The following is a 17,219-nucleotide window of genomic DNA, read 5'->3' as shown; positions in this document are numbered from 1 at the left end:
AATGTCTTGGTTAGCGCGGAAGCCATGGAATATATCCCTATACTGGTTATCTTAAATATCATTAGCATTAGCCATTATTTTCAGATTTTAAAGACAAAAGTGAAATCTGTCGACAGTCCCCATTTCATCCTGTAACTTTTGCTTGGTAGTTAATTAAAGCCTTGTCGTGTCTCTGAATTATGTTAATCGAACAACCGGCCATCTGTGGCTTCGTTAGAGAAGTAGATTATTTTGTTTGTCCTTCTTAACAAAATTTATTATTGAAACCAAGATTTTAGTGCACATGTAGGGGTGAAAGCTCTCTGGAAAAGAAGCTAGAGGAAGGGTGGCTAAACACACGTATCAGGGCCTAAAAGGCAAACCGTCAATCATACTAAGTTGAAGAAGAGTTGAGAGCATTCTCTCTGATGAATTTAAGAAATGCCACCAACTTGTCATGAGGAGGAGTGTGCTCTTTCACCACCGGCAGCTGGTTTATAGCTTTTAACCAGGAAAATATCAATGGAGTCTTTTCTGGATCTATAATCTGTATGCCGAGTACTTCTTTTCGAATTTCTTCGAGTCCAACCGACGAACAGAATACAAGGTCAAGGAGTCCCACATTCTCACTATCAATGGAAGGACTCCCATCTGGAAAAAACTCTTTCATTCCCTCTTCTAGCACCTCTAATTTCTCTAACTCTTCCTTGATGACTTTCTCTTGTGCTTCTGTTAAGAAAATGGGGTCCAGTCCCATGTAAGTGGTTTTGGACCAAGTAAAGGCCATGGGCCTTGATCTTTTATTTTACACAGAGCCCTAGCTACTTAATAAAAAAAGAGGTGGGGTTGTTTTATGTGTGTGTCGACAACCAAGCAGATAAAGAAGAAAAGCCAGGAAAAGCAGAGAGAGAAAAAGGAGAAGGGAGAGTTGGTTGAACGGAAGTCAATCTGTGGTCCGATTGAGTTGGAACCTTGTCAGGAGGTTTATGATTCAGAGTTCTACATTCTGAACGGTCAAGATCGGGTTTGAAGCTCTCTAGAAACAAATCCAGGGTGTATTTGTTGAGTCACTTATTTGGTGAGATTTCTCCAATTGTTTCTCTAGTTGTTGATTAGCTCTAGTTTTAGCTAGAGAAGAACTTTGTATAACTATTATTTGATAGTGAAGATTTTTCTGGTGGCCCGTGGTTTTTTTTCCTCTACACTGGAGGGTTTTCCACGTAAATCTTGGTGTGCTTTATTTTTCCTGCGTATTTGATTATTGATTGTTGTCTATTGCTTCTGTATTGTTGTGATTATTGCTTCAGGCGCAACAAGTGGTATCAGAGCGAGGGTTATTTTGAGACATCGATACAGAAGCAACCCAGGATAGAAGTAAATTCTGTTTGAGATCATGGAGGGTGATACAGGTTCCATGATAAAATTGACAGCATCGAATTATTCAATTTGGAAGCCTATGATGGAGGATCATCTATACTGTAAAGATTTGTATGAGCCAGTATTGGGTGATTCGGCTAAACCAGCAGATATGAAAGATGAAAGCTGGAAGAAGCTAGGTAGAAAGACGCTGGCTACAATCAGAAAATGGGTTGATATCAGCGTGTTCCATCATGTAGCGCAGGAGTCAGATGCTCACATTGTTTGGGAAAAATTGGCAGCATTGTATGAGAGAAAAACAGGTATAAATAAAGTTATGCTTGTTAAAAAGATTGCAACTTTACAGTACAGGGATGGACGATCTGTTACAGAGCACTTGAGTGATTTTCAAGATATATTTAATCGGATGACTACTATGGAACTTAAGATGGATGATGAAATGAAGGCATTATTTCTTTTGGGTTCATTGCCAGACAGCTGGAATACTCTAGTTGTGACTGTTCTTAATTCAGCTCCTGATTATAAGGTGACATTGGAGATGGTAAAGGACAGTATGCTTAATGAAGAAGCGAGGCGAAAAGATGTAGACCCTGGAAATCAAGCTCTAGTCACAGAGAACAGGGGTAGAAACATCGACAGAGGTCAGGACTCAAAAGGCCGTGGTAAGTCTAAACATAGATCCAAGTCTAGAGGTAAAGTGAAGTGTTTTCATTGTGGTAAGGCGGGTCATATAAAACGAAACTGTAGAATCTTAAAGCAAGAGCGAAAAGATGAGAAAGGCAAGAGTTCAGATGATGGCAATGTTGCAGCAGTGAATTCAGATAGTGATTCAGTTACTTTGATTTGTACACATGGTGATTGCAATCATGTTAGTGATCCCGGCATTGAGTGGATAGTTGACACAGGAGCGGCATATCATTGTGTTCCTAAGAAAGAGTTGTTTACAACTTACAAAGCAGGAGACTTTGGTTGTACCAAGATGGGAAACAAGAGTGTGTCGCAGATTGTTGGGATTGGTGATATTGTTGTACAAACTAGTACAGGCTGCATGTTAACTTTGAGGGATGTCAGACACATTCCAGATATGAGAATGAACTTGCTTGCTATTAATGTCCTTGATAAGGAGGGATATGAAAGCCGACAAAAGAATGGACAGTGGAAGCTTCTCAAAGGATCTATGGTAGTTGCAAGGGGAAAACTATGCTGCACAATGTATAAGACATGGATGCAATTGAACGGTAACCAGGTAAATACCGTTGAAAATGATGCTTCAGCAAACTTGTGGCACAGGAGGCTGGCACACATGAGTGAAAAAGGGTTACAGGTTTTGGCAAGGCACTCTCTCATTCCCTTGACCAAAGGTATGTCTCTCGATTCATGTGATTATTGTTTGTTTGGTAAGCATCATAGAGTTTCTTTTCGTAAAAGTTCTCAGAGAAAAGAAAATAGATTGGAATTAATTTATTCTGACGTATGTGGTCCCATTGAGGTTGAGTCATTAGGTGGTAGCAGATATTTTGTTACTTTTATTGATGATGCTTCACGTAAGACTTGGGTGTATATGTTGAAATATAAAAGTCAGGTACTGCAGAATTTTCAAAAATTTCATGTCATGGTTGAAAGGATGACAGGGTTACCCTTGAAGTGTATTCGAACTGATAATGGTGGGGAATACACATCTAAAAGCTTTGAAGAGTATTGCTCAAAGCATGGGATCAGGCATGAGAGGACAGAACCTGGAACACCGCAGCATAATGGTATAGCTGAAAGAATGAATCGCACCATTGTGGAAAAAGTCAGATGTATGTTGAGGATGGCAAAATTACCAAAGCCATTCTGGGGTGAAGCAGTCAACACAGCTTGTTATTTACTTAACAGGTCACCATCAGTTCCTTTGGGCTTTGACATTCCAGAAAGAGTGTGGACAGGAAAAGATGCTTCATACTCTCACTTGAAAATTTTTGGGTGTAAAGCATTCATGCATGTGCCGAAAGAGCAGAGATCAAAGCTTGACAGTAAAGCTACACAGTGTGTGTTTGTAGGATATGGTGATGAGGAATTTGGCTACAGGGTATGGGATCCAGTAAAGAGAAAGACAGTCAGAAGCAGAGATGTGGTCTTTCATGAAAAAGAAACCATAGCAGACCTTGAGAAAAATGAGAAGACTACACGAGTTACTATTGAGTGTGATGTTTCAACACCGACAGGGATTTCACAGGAAAGAGCCACAGATGGTGAAAATGAGCCAGAAACAGAACTTAGGGATATGAATGAGCCAGCCATAGTTGGTGATGAGCCAGATGCTATTAGTTTTGAGCAGGGGGGGCAATCCTCTCTACCTGAGAGTGTTGAGCAGGGGGAGCTACCTTCAGCATCAAGTGATGTAGAGTCTCAGCCCAAAAGATCTACTAGAGAGCGCAGGCCATCTACCAGGTATTCAAGTTCAGATTTTATTTTAGTTACCAGTGAAGGGGAGCCAGAAAGCTTTCAAGATGTGCAGGCTACTCCGGATAGAGAGCACTGGTTAAAAGCAATGAAAGAAGAGATGGAGTCATTGCGAAAGAATGGTACTTATGATCTTGTTAAACTTCCAACAGGAAAGAGGCCATTAAAGAATAAATGGGTGTTCAAGTTGAAAAAGGATGGTGACAAACTAGTGAGGTACAAAGCTCGATTGGTAGTAAAAGGTTTTTCTCAAAAACCAGGCATCGATTTTGATGAGATTTTTGCTCCAGTTGTAAAAATGAGTTCTATTCGAGTGGTACTGGGATTGACAGCTAGTTTGAATCTTGAACTTGAGCAACTTGATGTTAAAACTGCATTTTTGCATGGTGATTTGCAGGAGAACATTTATATGAATCAGCCTGAGGGTTTTGAAGTGAAAGGGAAATAGCACTTAGTTTGCAAATTGAAGAAAAGCTTGTATGGCTTGAAACAAGCTCCACGACAGTGGTACAAGAAGTTTGATTCTTTTATGGTGAGTCATAGCTATAAAAGAACAGCAGCGGATTCTTGTGTGTATGTTAAACAATTCTCTAATGGTAACTTCATTATCCTATTATTATATGTTGATGATATGTTGATTGTAGGACAAGATGCTAGTATGGTTTGCAGGTTGAAAGAACAATTGTCTAAGTCTTTTGATATGAAAGATTTAGGTCCAGCAAAGCAGATTCTTGGTATGGACATTATCCGGGATAGGAGAGCTGGAAAGCTGTGGTTGTCACAGGAAAAGTATGTTGAACGAGTGCTTGGTAGATTCAACATGCAACATGCTAAATCAGTTAGCAGTTCACTTGCCAACCATTTTCACCTAAGTAAGAAATCTTGTCCAGTGTCTAAGGAAGAGCAACTAGCTATGTCTAGTATTCCTTATTCTTCTGCAGTCGGTTCTTTAATGTATCTTATGGTTTGTACAAGGCCTGACATTGCTCATGCAGTTGGTGTAGTGAGCAGATTTCTTTCTAATCCAGGGAAGGTTCACTGGGAAGCAGTAAAATGGATTTTTAGATATTTGAGGGGTACCTCAAAAATGTGTTTGACTTATGGAGTTTCACAACCAATTCTAGAAGGGTTTACTGATGCTGACATGGCAGGCGATCTTGATGGTAGGAAATCTACTTCAGGGTATTTGTTCACTTTTGCAGGAGGAGCTGTATCTTGGCAGTCTAAGTTGCAGAAGTGTGTTGCTTTGTCAACTACAGAAGCTGAGTATATTGCAGCAACTGAAGCATGTAAAGAAATGCTTTGGATGAAACGTTTTCTTTTTGAATTGGGGTTGAATCAGAAAGAGTATGTGGTATTTTGTGATAGCCAGAGTGCTTTAGATTTGAGTAAGAATACCATGTACCATGCTAGAACAAAGCACATTGATGTTAGATATCATTGGTTACGTTCAGTGATTGAAGAACAGCAAATGCTATTGAAGAAAGTCCATACTGATAAAAATGTGGCAGATATGTTGACTAAGATACTTCTCAGGGAAAAGCTTGAGCTTTGCAGTAACTTGGCCGGAATGAGTTCCCTGGCCAAGGTAAGTTCCAAATGAAATTGCTATGGTGATGAATCTCCTTCTAATGGGACTGGAGGGGGAGATTGTTAGGAAAATGGGGTCCAGTCCCATGTAAGTGGTTTTGGACCAAGTAAAGGCCATGGGCCTTGATCTTTTATTTTACACAGAGCCCTAGCTACTTAATAAAAAAAGAGGTGGGGTTGTTTTATGTGTGTGTCGACAACCAAGCAGATAAAGAAGAAAAGCCAGGAAAAGCAGAGAGAGAAAAAGGAGAAGGGAGAGTTGGTTGAACGGAAGTCAATCTGTGGTCCGATTGAGTTGGAACCTTGTCAGGAGGTTTATGATTCAGAGTTCTACATTCTGAACGGTCAAGATCGGGTTTGAAGCTCTCTAGAAACAAATCCAGGGTGTATTTGTTGAGTCACTTATTTGGTGAGATTTCTCCAATTGTTTCTCTAGTTGTTGATTAGCTCTAGTTTTAGCTAGAGAAGAACTTTGTATAACTATTATTTGATAGTGAAGATTTTTCTGGTGGCCCGTGGTTTTTTTTCCTCTACACTGGAGGGTTTTCCACGTAAATCTTGGTGTGCTTTATTTTTCCTGCGTATTTGATTATTGATTGTTGTCTATTGCTTCTGTATTGTTGTGATTATTGCTTCAGGCGCAACAGCTTCTCCATCAGTTTTAATCACTGTGATCATAGTCTTAAACAGCTGCATTCAAGAATATTTTCAAAACTCCTTGTATTAGCTTCACTTTATATAGAATCATATTAGTATTATCTTCTATTACATATAGAATCACGAATACTGTCTAACCTGTTGTTCGATAAAGCTTGTCCAGAAGCGAACTTTGGCTCTTTTATATGGATCCACAGGAAGGAGTTGAGGGCTATTCTTCCAGGTTTCATCAATATATTCCAGGATGACGAGAGATTCAGCAATTGGCTTTCCATTATGAACAAGAACCGGAACCTTCTTGTAAACAGGATTGTACTGGAGGAGCTGTGGGGTTTTATTCCCCAAATCTTCTTCCACATACTCAAAGCGCACTCCTTTAAGCCTGAGGGCCAATTCCACCCTCTTAGAGAAAGGGCTAGCCCACATTCCATGAAGTATCACTTTGTTTTCTTCTCCCATCTCTCTTTCTTTCAACAGCTAGGCCAATTCTCTTAATGAAAGGGCTAATTCCTAATTCTCACTTTTTAGTAGTTTCAGGTCTGATCGCTATATATAGAGTTTAAACAATCTTACTATAGTTATCTGTCAGCCGTTTGCTTGCCCAGCCATCAAGTAAAATATAAAATATAAAAAACGGGACGCTGGTTTTTTAAGTTATCCTAAGCTAAAAGTCAGAAATGATATGATAATAACTTATATCTATATTCATGAATATGTAAAAATATAAAAATTATTATATCATAATTTATATAAATATGTTAAACAAGCATAATAGTTTTTTTATTTTTCTAAATCCATATGGGATTTGTCAAGTTTAAACTGTAAACTTTTTTTTTTTTTTTCGTGTCTATTTAAAATTATTAAGTCTAATTATAATTAGGTCATGCCCATTAATATATTAATTTTAGCTTTTTCGAGGTTACGTCCTTTGCCATTAGACTAAATGATCCCACATCATCAATGAGCTCATAACAACTAACTAACCCGATCATTTCCTTCTTTCCCAAGGCAATCAAGGTCAAAGTATATTTGTTTATTTGAGTGACAGAAAATGTAGTAGTTAAAAATGATCATCCAGTAACTCACCAAATCATAGAGGAGCAGAACATTGTTTTGCTTCTGGTTTTCAGCCAAAAATTGGAATAAGGTTCAATAATGTCAATTTGGTAAAGTTATGAGTTAGGGCAAGTATTTATCACCCTTATATCATTGTATAATAAGCATATTATACATAATCACAAAATTTAGTACGCATCTGGGGTGGACCAAAAGAGCTCTCTGTCAAGGAAGCTACAGAAAAGGTGGCTATTGGCTGAAGTTATTGATTGCTGTGCCTCTTATACATAGAAGGGCCTCAAAGGCAAAATTTTGTCGAACAAAAACATGCAAACTTTAAGCCATGTTAATAGGAGGTCAAGTTGAGGGAGAAAATTTTAGGGCATTTTGTCCGACAACCTGTAGCAGACCCACCTGCTTGTCATGAGGGGTAAGTATAGCTCTTGCACCAAAGGCAGCTCTTTCCAAGGTTTTTACCCTGCAGCATAAGAACGGGTGGGTCTAAAATTTTTACTCCAAAGACCTCCTCATAAGCTTTGTAGGGGTTTATTATTGAACAAACCAAAATGTTTGACAATCCTTAATTCTCACTGTCAATGGATGGAGACCCTGATTTTGGAAAACAACCCCTTCATTCCCTCTTCCAGTACCTTCATCATGAGCTTCATCAATTGCTTTTGCTTGAACTTCTCCATCACATGTGACTAAATACTCTAGTCAAGGCCTCAAAAAACTGTAACTGACAATATAAATATTAGTATTTTTTAAGCTGTAGGAGTTCAATATCAATGGTACAATGAATACTAGCAAATTTTTACCTCTTGTTGAATGAAACTTCGTCCCCAGAAGCGAACTCTAGCTCTTCTAAATGGATCAATATCAGACAAGAGCCGAGCAGTGTTTTTTTATTCCAAGTTTCATCAATATATTCTAAGATGACAAGGGACTCGACGACAGATGTCATTGTGAACAAGGACTGGGATCCTCTTGAAACAGAGCAATTGACTTATGTTGCTCATATCTTCTTCTATATACTCATAGGGTATGCCTTTACTTCTAAGGGCCAGTTCAACCCTCTTAGAATAAGGATTAACCCCTATCCCATCCAGCTTTCACTATGTTTACCTCTTCCTTCTCCTCCTATCACTTGTAGTTTCTCATTAAAGAGTATTATCTTCAAAGAATTCCAAACTCGAGTCACTGTGTTTTCTTCAACTAGGTGCACTTGCAGTCAGCCTGATCGAATTAAACCAGTAGCTGTTCTCGACAGTGTAAGCATCAATATCAGTATAACCTAAATTGAATTGTAGAAACAGATGCTAATTTCTGTGATGTATGAAGAAATGGCTTGGTCAGTCAATCAATACCTGGATGAGTTTGCTTTCTGCAAAATAAGATCCTATCAGGAATTAAGGTAAATAACCTTTTTTGTTCTCTATCTATTATGTAGTATAATCCTTTGCACCAAGGGTCTATAAAATATTTAATTTCAGTTTACAATAATGTTCTTGATTTTTAATTCTTTTTGTGGTAATATTAATTTTAAGAATTTGGTGTTTCATGGATTAAATATTTGTGGTCATGATCTGCTTACTCCTATATATCTAAAGTGATGAGGATATTATGCTTAAACTTTAACAAAATGTAAAGCATATCATTTTAATACGTTTGTTGGTGACTACTAATTTTGGTAGTAAATCCTTAGAAAAAACTGCTTTGATTGATGCGTTTTTGCATGCGAGAATATTGAGGAGAATAGTTCTTAATTAGGGCACCGAATTTGAGGATTGAAATGCAAAATTCCAAAATTGGGTAAATGCTCCATTACCCATGCATGGATAAATTAAATGACCAGCAAAGCAAAACCCATAATTTTAAAAGCCTTTTATCCCCTTCTTTTTATTTTACTGCTAATATCTAATATGAGTTTAATAATGATTCAAATACATAAACCCCTTGCACATGTAGGTATTTTCTAGAATGATACCTATGGTGAGTGATTGATTAATTTTGTTACGTTGATTTTAGCAATTACAATGAATAATTGTTAACAATTTAAAAGGTGTGATGCTAAATTATATATATATATATATATATTTATTCTTTTTGCTAATACGAAAATTAATTGTAGTTAGTAAGGTTTAAGGTTTAAAAAGGGAATGGTAAGTTTTGATAATTGATTTGTGACTTATTTGACAAAAAATTTTAAACAATTATGATAATTTATTTACTCTTTCCCTTAATAAACTTGTCACATACTATTGTTATTTCATTTGACATTTTGTGATTTTATATTTATATTTATCATTAAAAAAATTATGAAAAATATTTTCTAAAAATTTTGAATGCATTAAAATTTAGATGTATTTTGTAAAATTTAATTAATTAAAATATTTAAAACAATATATATCAAAATTTAAAAATATTAAATAATAAAAAATTAACATGAGATAAGTTTATTGGTAAAAAAGGAATATATAGCATAAGAAAAAAAAATAGCATTCTTTCTCAGCTTTATTTTTTATAATTCCTAAAAAAAAAATGTATACATTGATATTTGCTTAAATATATTTAACAAAAACTCTTTCAATGTTTTATTTCTCCTAATGCAACTAATATCGGAATAAATTTTTATATGTATTAAAATTCTTTTTTATTTAAAAATAAAATTACTATTGTACCCTCGAGCAGGGTGCTAGGGCTGCTTCTTGTATAGCTATATATACAAAGAAACTTGCCGATTCCCATACTGCCTCTCAAGCTAACAGATTTTCAGCATCTTCCACGCCGTCGGAGCCGATTATCCTTAGGTTTCTGTCTTTCCTGCTTTTACTATTTTATCTCCGTCTGATTTCCGATTCGATCTTTTGTTTCCTTCTTATGCATAAATCGCTTCGAATTTCATTGTTTTTTTTTTTTTTTTCTTTTCAGAATTTAGGGTTTAACATATCCCATTCTTTTCAAATAAATTGAAACTGGAAAAGTCTCTAGTTTTTTTTTGGTGAATATCTATTAAAATTTAGGGTTAGGAATTTAGTACCAATTACTAGATGCCACATGTTTTTTGTTTTTTTTTCTAGAGTCTTTGCGTATTTGAAGTTTGTCATGGTTCTTTGAAGGATTACTAAACTAGTCGGTGGTATTGTCTGAATTAGTTTAGGTTATTTGAACTTGCTTTGGTTTTAATACGAACAAATTAGATGTGTTGCAAGTGAAGTTATATATATAATTTCTTGATGCTTGCTTTGGCCTGGAGTAGGTGATGCTTATGATTTGATACGCACTTGCTTTTTCTTTGGTAGTTTATCGGATGTAGATCTTTTATTTGTCAATACTCATGTTGTTATGACTCTTTTGTTTGATTGACTTTATAGTCAGGAGAAAATTTTCGGGTTTTATATGCCCAGCTCAGAGCGCTAGATTTTAATAATTTTAAGTTATGGTTTGGTAATAATCTTGGTAATTTTGTAGCTGCTCTTTTTCGGCAATTACTACTTTTCGTAGCAATGGCTGATGGTCATGAGACTGATAAAAATATTGAGATATGGAAGATCAAGAAGCTGATTAAAGCACTTGAAGCTGCTAGAGGTAATGGCACCAGCATGATATCTCTCATAATGCCACCACGTGATCAGATATCGAGGGTTACCAAGATGCTGGGAGATGAATTTGGAACTGCTTCAAACATCAAAAGCAGAGTTAACCGTCAATCTGTGTTAGGTGCAATCACTTCTGCTCAGCAGAGGCTCAAACTTTATAGTAAGGTTCCACCCAATGGGCTTGTGCTCTACACAGGAACAATTGTGACTGAAGATGGGAAGGAGAAGAAAGTCACAATTGATTTTGAGCCTTTCAGGCCTATAAATGCATCTCTCTATCTGTGTGACAACAAGTTTCACACAGAGGCGCTGAATGAACTTTTGGAATCTGATGATAAGTTTGGTTTTATTGTGATGGATGGCAATGGGACTCTTTTTGGGACGTTAAGTGGTAATTCCAGAGAGGTGCTTCATAAGTTCAGTGTTGATCTTCCAAAGAAGCATGGGAGAGGAGGACAATCGGCCCTTCGTTTTGCTCGACTTCGAATGGAAAAGCGCCACAACTATGTGAGGAAGACTGCTGAACTTGCCACACAATTTTTTATCAATCCTGCCACCAGCCAGCCTAATGTTGCTGGATTAATACTGGCTGGATCAGCTGATTTCAAAACTGAGCTGAGTCAATCAGATATGTTTGATCAGCGGCTTCAGGCTAAGATTCTGAATGTGGTTGATGTCTCTTATGGAGGAGAGAATGGTTTCAACCAGGCAATTGAGCTTTCCTCAGAAATCCTGTCGAATGTGAAATTCATACAGGAGAAGCGCTTAATAGGGAAATACTTTGAGGAGATCAGTCAAGATACTGGGAAGTATGTTTTCGGAGTGGATGACACATTGAAGGCCTTGGAGATGGGAGCTGTTGAGATACTTATTGTGTGGGAAAATATGGACATTAATAGGTATGTGCTGAAGAACAGTGTTACTGGTGAAGTTGTCATAAAACATTTGAACAAGGAGCAGGAAGCTAATGTGAGCAACTTCCGTGATGCAGCCAGCTCTGCTGATATGGAGGTTCAGGAGAAGATGCCGCTTTTAGAGTGGTTTGCTAATGAATACAAGCGGTTTGGTTGTAGTCTTGAGTTTGTTACCAACAAATCACAGGAGGGTTCTCAATTCTGCCGCGGGTTTGGTGGTATTGGAGGCATCCTTCGATATCAGCTTGACATGAGATCATTTGATGAGCTTTCTGATGATGGAGAAGTCTATGATGATTCTGAATAGCAATCAATCAACTCTGCCCCATTAATGGTGCAGGATGATGGGGTCAAAAGCAAAGCCTGCACCGGCGCCCGAGCTTTCGCGCATACTGCTGCTGCTCACAATGCCCCAAAATTTTCCCATGCATCTAATTAAGGTTTGGGTTTTAAACTGTTTTATTTTTACTCTGATGAATTGTAGTTTATAAGCGTGTGTATAAGCGTATAAGTGTGTAAGGTAACAAGTGTATAAGCGATTGTTTTCGTCATTTGGATTTGTGCTTGTACGACTGTGCTTCCCAGTTCCTCTCCCCCTTCCTCGCGTTCTTTAATTCCATAATAAATTCCATTATTTGATTTACAACAGGCTTTATGTGGTGATGTTGCGTGAACTGAATGATGGAGCAGCTAAAATGTGAAGGCGTAGCTGGGAAGATTCTTCAAATTTGTAGGGAATTCATGGACCTTCCTTTTTATTTTCTTGGACCAGGGCCTTGCATATGTTAAAATCTGGAACTTCTGATTCATATGTCTGCGGTTTGACGTTGCCTTGTTTTCAAGACTCTGGTTGTATGGAGCTATTAATGTTTGTTTCTTCTACTTTATAGAAATTAGGATACTGCTATGCCCTAGTTGGCTTTGGTTGGAAAGCTATGGTTTGTCTTATTTTATGCTGTTGATACTTTAATCTCATGGACGTTATTATGTGTGCTTGCCTGGATATAAACTTATATGTAAGCAATCTTTTGAATTTATAAGATACCTATAAAAGTTGTAATATGGTAATATATAGTTTATCTGCTCTGCTCCCCTTGAGAAGCCACTTTTGATATTGGTTTACGCATCAGAAGATTATTTATTTATTTATTTATGAATAAAGGTATAAAAGTAGTTGTTTATATCAATTGTGTTAAATCTTTTAGGTTTATAGGTAGATTGGTTTATTTTATTTTATTTTATATTTCTTTGTTACATAAATCTCACTTGTTCATCGTGCAATTCAAACTGGAGATTTTTAATATAAAGTCTTATGTTTTAACACCTAAGTTGTGTTTCGGAGAACACCTATTTAGATGCTGTAGCTGCCCAAATTTAAATTCAGACTTAAATTGATCAAAATATTTTGTTGCTGCTAGTGGAATGCCTTTTAACAGTCAATTTTTAACAGTCAATTTTGTACTTTTGATATGAATTGTACTTATAAGAAACAAAAATGCCTTTATTTTAGAAAAACATAGAAGACAACAATCCGTCAATGAAAACGTTGGAGATTTTCCTCTTTACTTCTTTGATAATTTATGTTGAAATAAAATCATCATTGGCAACATAATATTAAAACAATTTGATTCAATTATTAACAATTCTAATTCGAATTGTTATTTGTACCACATGTTAATAACAAAACCTCGTTCTGCTTGCAAGTTGCAAGCAAAATTTATTATTGAAAATAAAGTTTTGGTACATTATGTGTAGGCTTTGTATGGATAAGCCAGAGGAAGGTGGTTTGAATTTTGCAGGCTATTTATTCATGATATAAACAATGGCTTTAAAGCTGAAGCAGTCTGAATCGAAGTAGGCAATAGTCCTAATTCTAAAAGGTCAAGCTGAAGAAAATTTGAGGGCTTGTTGTCTGATAACCTTGAGAAGTGCCACCAGCTTGTCATGAGGAGGAAGTAGCTCTCTCACCACAGGCAACTCATTCTAGCTTTTCACCCATGAGAATATCGATGGGTTCCTTTCAGGGTCTAACATTTTCACTCAAAGGACTCCCTCATAAACTTCATGGAGGCTGAATGTAGCCCTAATCATAATGTCCAAGAATCCTAAATTCTCACCATCAATGGATGGAGAGCCTCCTTCATTCCTTCTTCCAACACCTTCATTTTCTTATGTGCTTCCTCCATGGCCTTTGCCTGAGCTTCACCATCACTTGTGATCACTCTGCCCATGTCCTCAAACAGCTGCATTTTCACAAAATTATTGGTGTCAATCAGTTATCACTAATCAATGTTTTGGTATCATATTCACTTCTGAGAACTCTGTACTGATAAATATTAGGGTTAAATGAAATCACATAAAGCTGTTTTTACCTGCTGTTGAATGAAACTAGCCCAGAAGCGAACTCTAGCTTTCTTGTAGGGGTCAACAGGCAGGAGCTGAGGAGCATTAACCCATGTTTCATCAATGTATTCTAAGATGATAAGGGACTCAATAATTGGTTTTCAATTGTGAACAAGCACTGGGATCCTCTTGAAAACAGGATTGTAGTTGAGGAGCAGTTGGCTCTTGTTGCTCAAATCTTCTTCAATCTACTCATAGCATATTCCTTTAATTTTAAGGGCCAGTTCCACCCTCTTAGAGAGTACTAGCCCACATCCCATGTAATTTCACTTTGTTTCCCTCTTCCATCTCAATTCCTGTAACTATTTTTCAATGAGCTATTGCTTGATGTTCAGTTCAGTTATCTGACAGTCATATAAAGATTCCACAAAGGACACTTGCCTCAATTCCCCATTAATGGTAATATATTTTAATAGCTCAATTGATGCTCAACAGTCAATATATGACCTTCTGAATTAGAACATATTTTATTGAACAAATAAAGTGCTCATAGACAGTTCTTCTTCCATCCAAGATTTTATTTTATTTTTTTCCCTTCTGGATAGACAATGATAAAATCCAATATCTTGGTACATACGAATGCTTTATATATAGTACCTTGGTCCTTAAGAAAACCATGGCCAGCGCCCAATTGTATGACTTTTCTCCTTGTGCTTTTTTCTTTGTTGAAATCACAACTTTTTTTTTTTTGCTGTATGACAATTGACAATAGATAAATTCTTGTTACTCTTGTTTCTGTCTTAGTTTTGAGATCTGATTCTTGACCTGCTGGCCCTTATCTTTGGCTTGAATCAAATTGTCTAATAAAAAAATTTTCATGCTCAATTAGTTTGTTGGCAAATTCAGTTTTAGATCAACTCCATTATTAATTATTCTGGTCAAAGATTCAGCATTTGTTTAATTTTTGGAATTGCTCTGACCATGTGATCTACCTGCCTTTGGAATAGAGAAACCTCCCATCACCCTAAACCTTTTTATTTTTGTAAAAAAAAAAAAAAAGGTCTGCTAGTAGTGAGTATTATAAGTGGATACACTGAAAAAGAATCAGTATTTGGAATTTCTCTTGACACCCTTTCCATCTACAAAATTGATAAATCCGTTGGTAATATTTTATATATATTATAAGTGGATACCCTGAAAAAGAAATCTTGGATCCACCACTGTCATACAATGTCCTTTTTGGCATGGGTGAGCAAAGCCTTAAGAGGAAAGCGAAGGAAGATGGAGCTTCTACTCCACCAGGCCAATTTAAGACAGATAATAGAGATTGAAGAGAAAACAAAGTGAACTACATAGACTAGGAGACTGGAATTGGTTCATAAGGTTAAAGGCATGCCATTTAGGAATGTGGAAGAAACTTTGATGAACAACTCTCCATTTTTCCTCAAGTATGAACCTTTCTATGAGGAAATTTTTATTCTTGTTCAGATTGGAAAACTACAGTACATAGCTGAGTTGCTCATGGAAGCCTAGAAAAATGGTCAACTCCTCCTGCTTAATGATCCTAGAAAAATGCCATCATAACAGAAGTTCATATCCAATTGTTTTTCCCATATGACTTTTCAACTCAAAATGTTGTCAATGGAAATAGCAGAATCTTATTTGTTTGAAATGCTTGAATCACACCAATGAAAGCAAGAGGTTTATTCAAACAACCTAGTCACAAAGATGATATGGCCTTTACTGCTGCTTATTTGAGGCATGTGAAAAGGAACGATGTCTAATACATCAAGCAAAGACAGCATGACACTAAGCTGAAGAAGACTTAAGGGCATTCTCTCTAACAAATTTGAGAATTGCAACCAACTTATCATGAGGAGGAATCGACTCTTTCACCAAAGGCAGCTCAGCCATGAGAAAATCAATGGAATCTTCTCAGGATCAACAATCTTTATGCCAAGAACCCCTTCTTGAATTTTGTCGGGGCCAAATAATGAAAAGATCACAAGGTCCAGAAGTCCAATATTGTCAATGTCAATGCAAGGATTTCCATCTGGAAAAAACTCTTTCATTCCCTCTTCTAGCACCTGTAATTTCTCAAACAATTGCTTTACAGCTTTCTCTTGTGCTTCTCCGTCTGTTTTCCTCACTGTGACTATTGTATCAAAAAGCTGCATTTAAGAATATAAGCATTAGATTAGTCCTTATATCAGCTTTAGGATTAAACTTCAACAGAATCATACTTTTAGTATCATCTCCTATTATGTATTCATTAGAATTCATTCTGATGAAAACAGACAAACTCTTTCTTTGTAGTGAATTTAAGCAATGTCACTGGCCTGTTGCTGGACAAAGCTGGTCCAGAACCGAACTCTAGCTCTTTTGTATGGATGTTCGGGCAGGAGACGAGGGATGTTCTTCCAAGTTTCATCAATATATTCCAGGATAACGAGTGATTCAGCAATAGGCTTTCCATTATGAACAAGAACAGGAATCTTCTTGTGAACAGGATTGTACTAGAGAAGCTGTGGGCTTTTGTTCTGCAAATCTTCTTCCACATAGTAAAAGGGTATGCCTTTAAGCTTCAGAGCCAGCTCCACTCTCTTGCTGAAAGGGCTAGCCCACATCCCATGTAGTATCACCTTGTTGTCTTCTCCCATCTCTCTCTTTTCTCTTTCTCTCAAAAGCTTTCCTTGTTTGTCTCATAATCTGATTCATGTTCATGAGGCTATTTATAAACAATTTTCTTTATAGATTTTGTCAACTTTTTCAATAAAGTATTCCACCTGATTTACATCAGTGATGAGCTCATTGACCGAGTAATGGATCAAAGGATCATTTCCTTGTTGTTCAAGGAAAGTATATTTAACAACACAAGTCTATTTGTGTTACTAAAACTGAGAATGATTATCTGAATTTGCTGAAAGTATAGGATGATTCCCTTGTACTTAATCCCCTACACAAGTGCATAACACAAAACCAACTCACCAAGTACAATTAGTAGCAGTAAAATCATCTGACTACGAAGGGTTAAAATCATTGTTTTTGTCTGTTTTTGAGCAAAACAATCAGGAGCAAACCAAGGAACACATATGTTGTCACTTGAAAACTTAGGAAAGATTGACACTAACTTCATTTCTAAAATATTTAATTTTATCCATAATGCAGATCAATACAGTTTTGTGTTATCTGCGTTTCCCCTTGCTCAGAAAACTAATTCTACTATTCCATTGGCTCATTTGGTATGTATAATGAAATA

General features: G+C 36.6%; 2 protein-coding genes and 2 pseudogenes across 3 annotated transcripts; 1 reads left to right on the top strand and 3 right to left on the bottom strand.

The window, feature by feature from the left end:
* Positions 1–5,994: 5,994 nt before the first annotated feature.
* On the bottom strand, positions 5,995–6,543 carry LOC111291028 (glutathione S-transferase U10-like). Its single transcript, XM_022882574.2, has 2 exons — positions 6,187–6,543; positions 5,995–6,081 (listed from the first exon to the last, which is right to left on the bottom strand). Exons 1-2 carry the CDS (start codon positions 6,505–6,507, stop codon positions 5,995–5,997), a joined length of 408 nt encoding a protein of 135 aa, XP_022738309.2. The 5' UTR covers positions 6,508–6,543.
* A 3,309-nt stretch (positions 6,544–9,852) lies between these two features.
* On the top strand, positions 9,853–12,685 carry LOC111289435 (eukaryotic peptide chain release factor subunit 1-3). 2 transcript variants are annotated; one of them, XM_022880480.2, is made up of 3 exons: positions 9,853–9,914; positions 10,576–12,057; positions 12,267–12,685. In XM_022880480.2, exon 2 carries the CDS (start codon positions 10,611–10,613, stop codon positions 11,922–11,924), a length of 1,314 nt encoding a protein of 437 aa, XP_022736215.1. In that variant the 5' UTR covers positions 9,853–9,914; positions 10,576–10,610; the 3' UTR covers positions 11,925–12,057; positions 12,267–12,685. The 2 variants fall into 2 exon arrangements, with proteins under 2 accessions (XP_022736215.1, XP_089624489.1); XM_089768363.1 differs by having other exon boundaries at positions 10,479–12,057.
* A 213-nt stretch (positions 12,686–12,898) lies between these two features.
* On the bottom strand, positions 12,899–14,337 carry LOC111289437 (glutathione S-transferase U10-like; annotated as a pseudogene).
* A 1,097-nt stretch (positions 14,338–15,434) lies between these two features.
* On the bottom strand, positions 15,435–17,048 carry LOC111289436 (glutathione S-transferase U9-like; annotated as a pseudogene).
* Positions 17,049–17,219: the final 171 nt, after the last annotated feature.

Source organism: Durio zibethinus, chromosome 11, assembly GCF_047325235.1.
Source record: "Durio zibethinus cultivar Kanyao isolate XHJ-2024 chromosome 11, ASM4732523v1, whole genome shotgun sequence".
NCBI lineage: Eukaryota > Viridiplantae > Streptophyta > Magnoliopsida > Malvales > Malvaceae > Durio > Durio zibethinus.
The sequence above is the reverse complement of the archived record's forward strand: the minus strand, read 5'-3'. Positions and strand labels throughout refer to the sequence as shown.

Coding starts and splice junctions, on each gene's coding strand:
- LOC111289435 (XM_022880480.2), top strand. CDS start 10,611: ATGGCTGATGGTCATGAGACTGATAAAAATATTGAGATATGGAAGATC.
- LOC111291028 (XM_022882574.2), bottom strand. CDS start 6,507: ATGGGAGAAGAAAACAAAGTGATACTTCATGGAATGTGGGCTAGCCCT. Junction 6,082..6,186: donor CAAGCTTTATCGAACAACAG/GTTAGACAGTAT, acceptor TCTTGAATGCAG/CTGTTTAAGACTATGATCAC.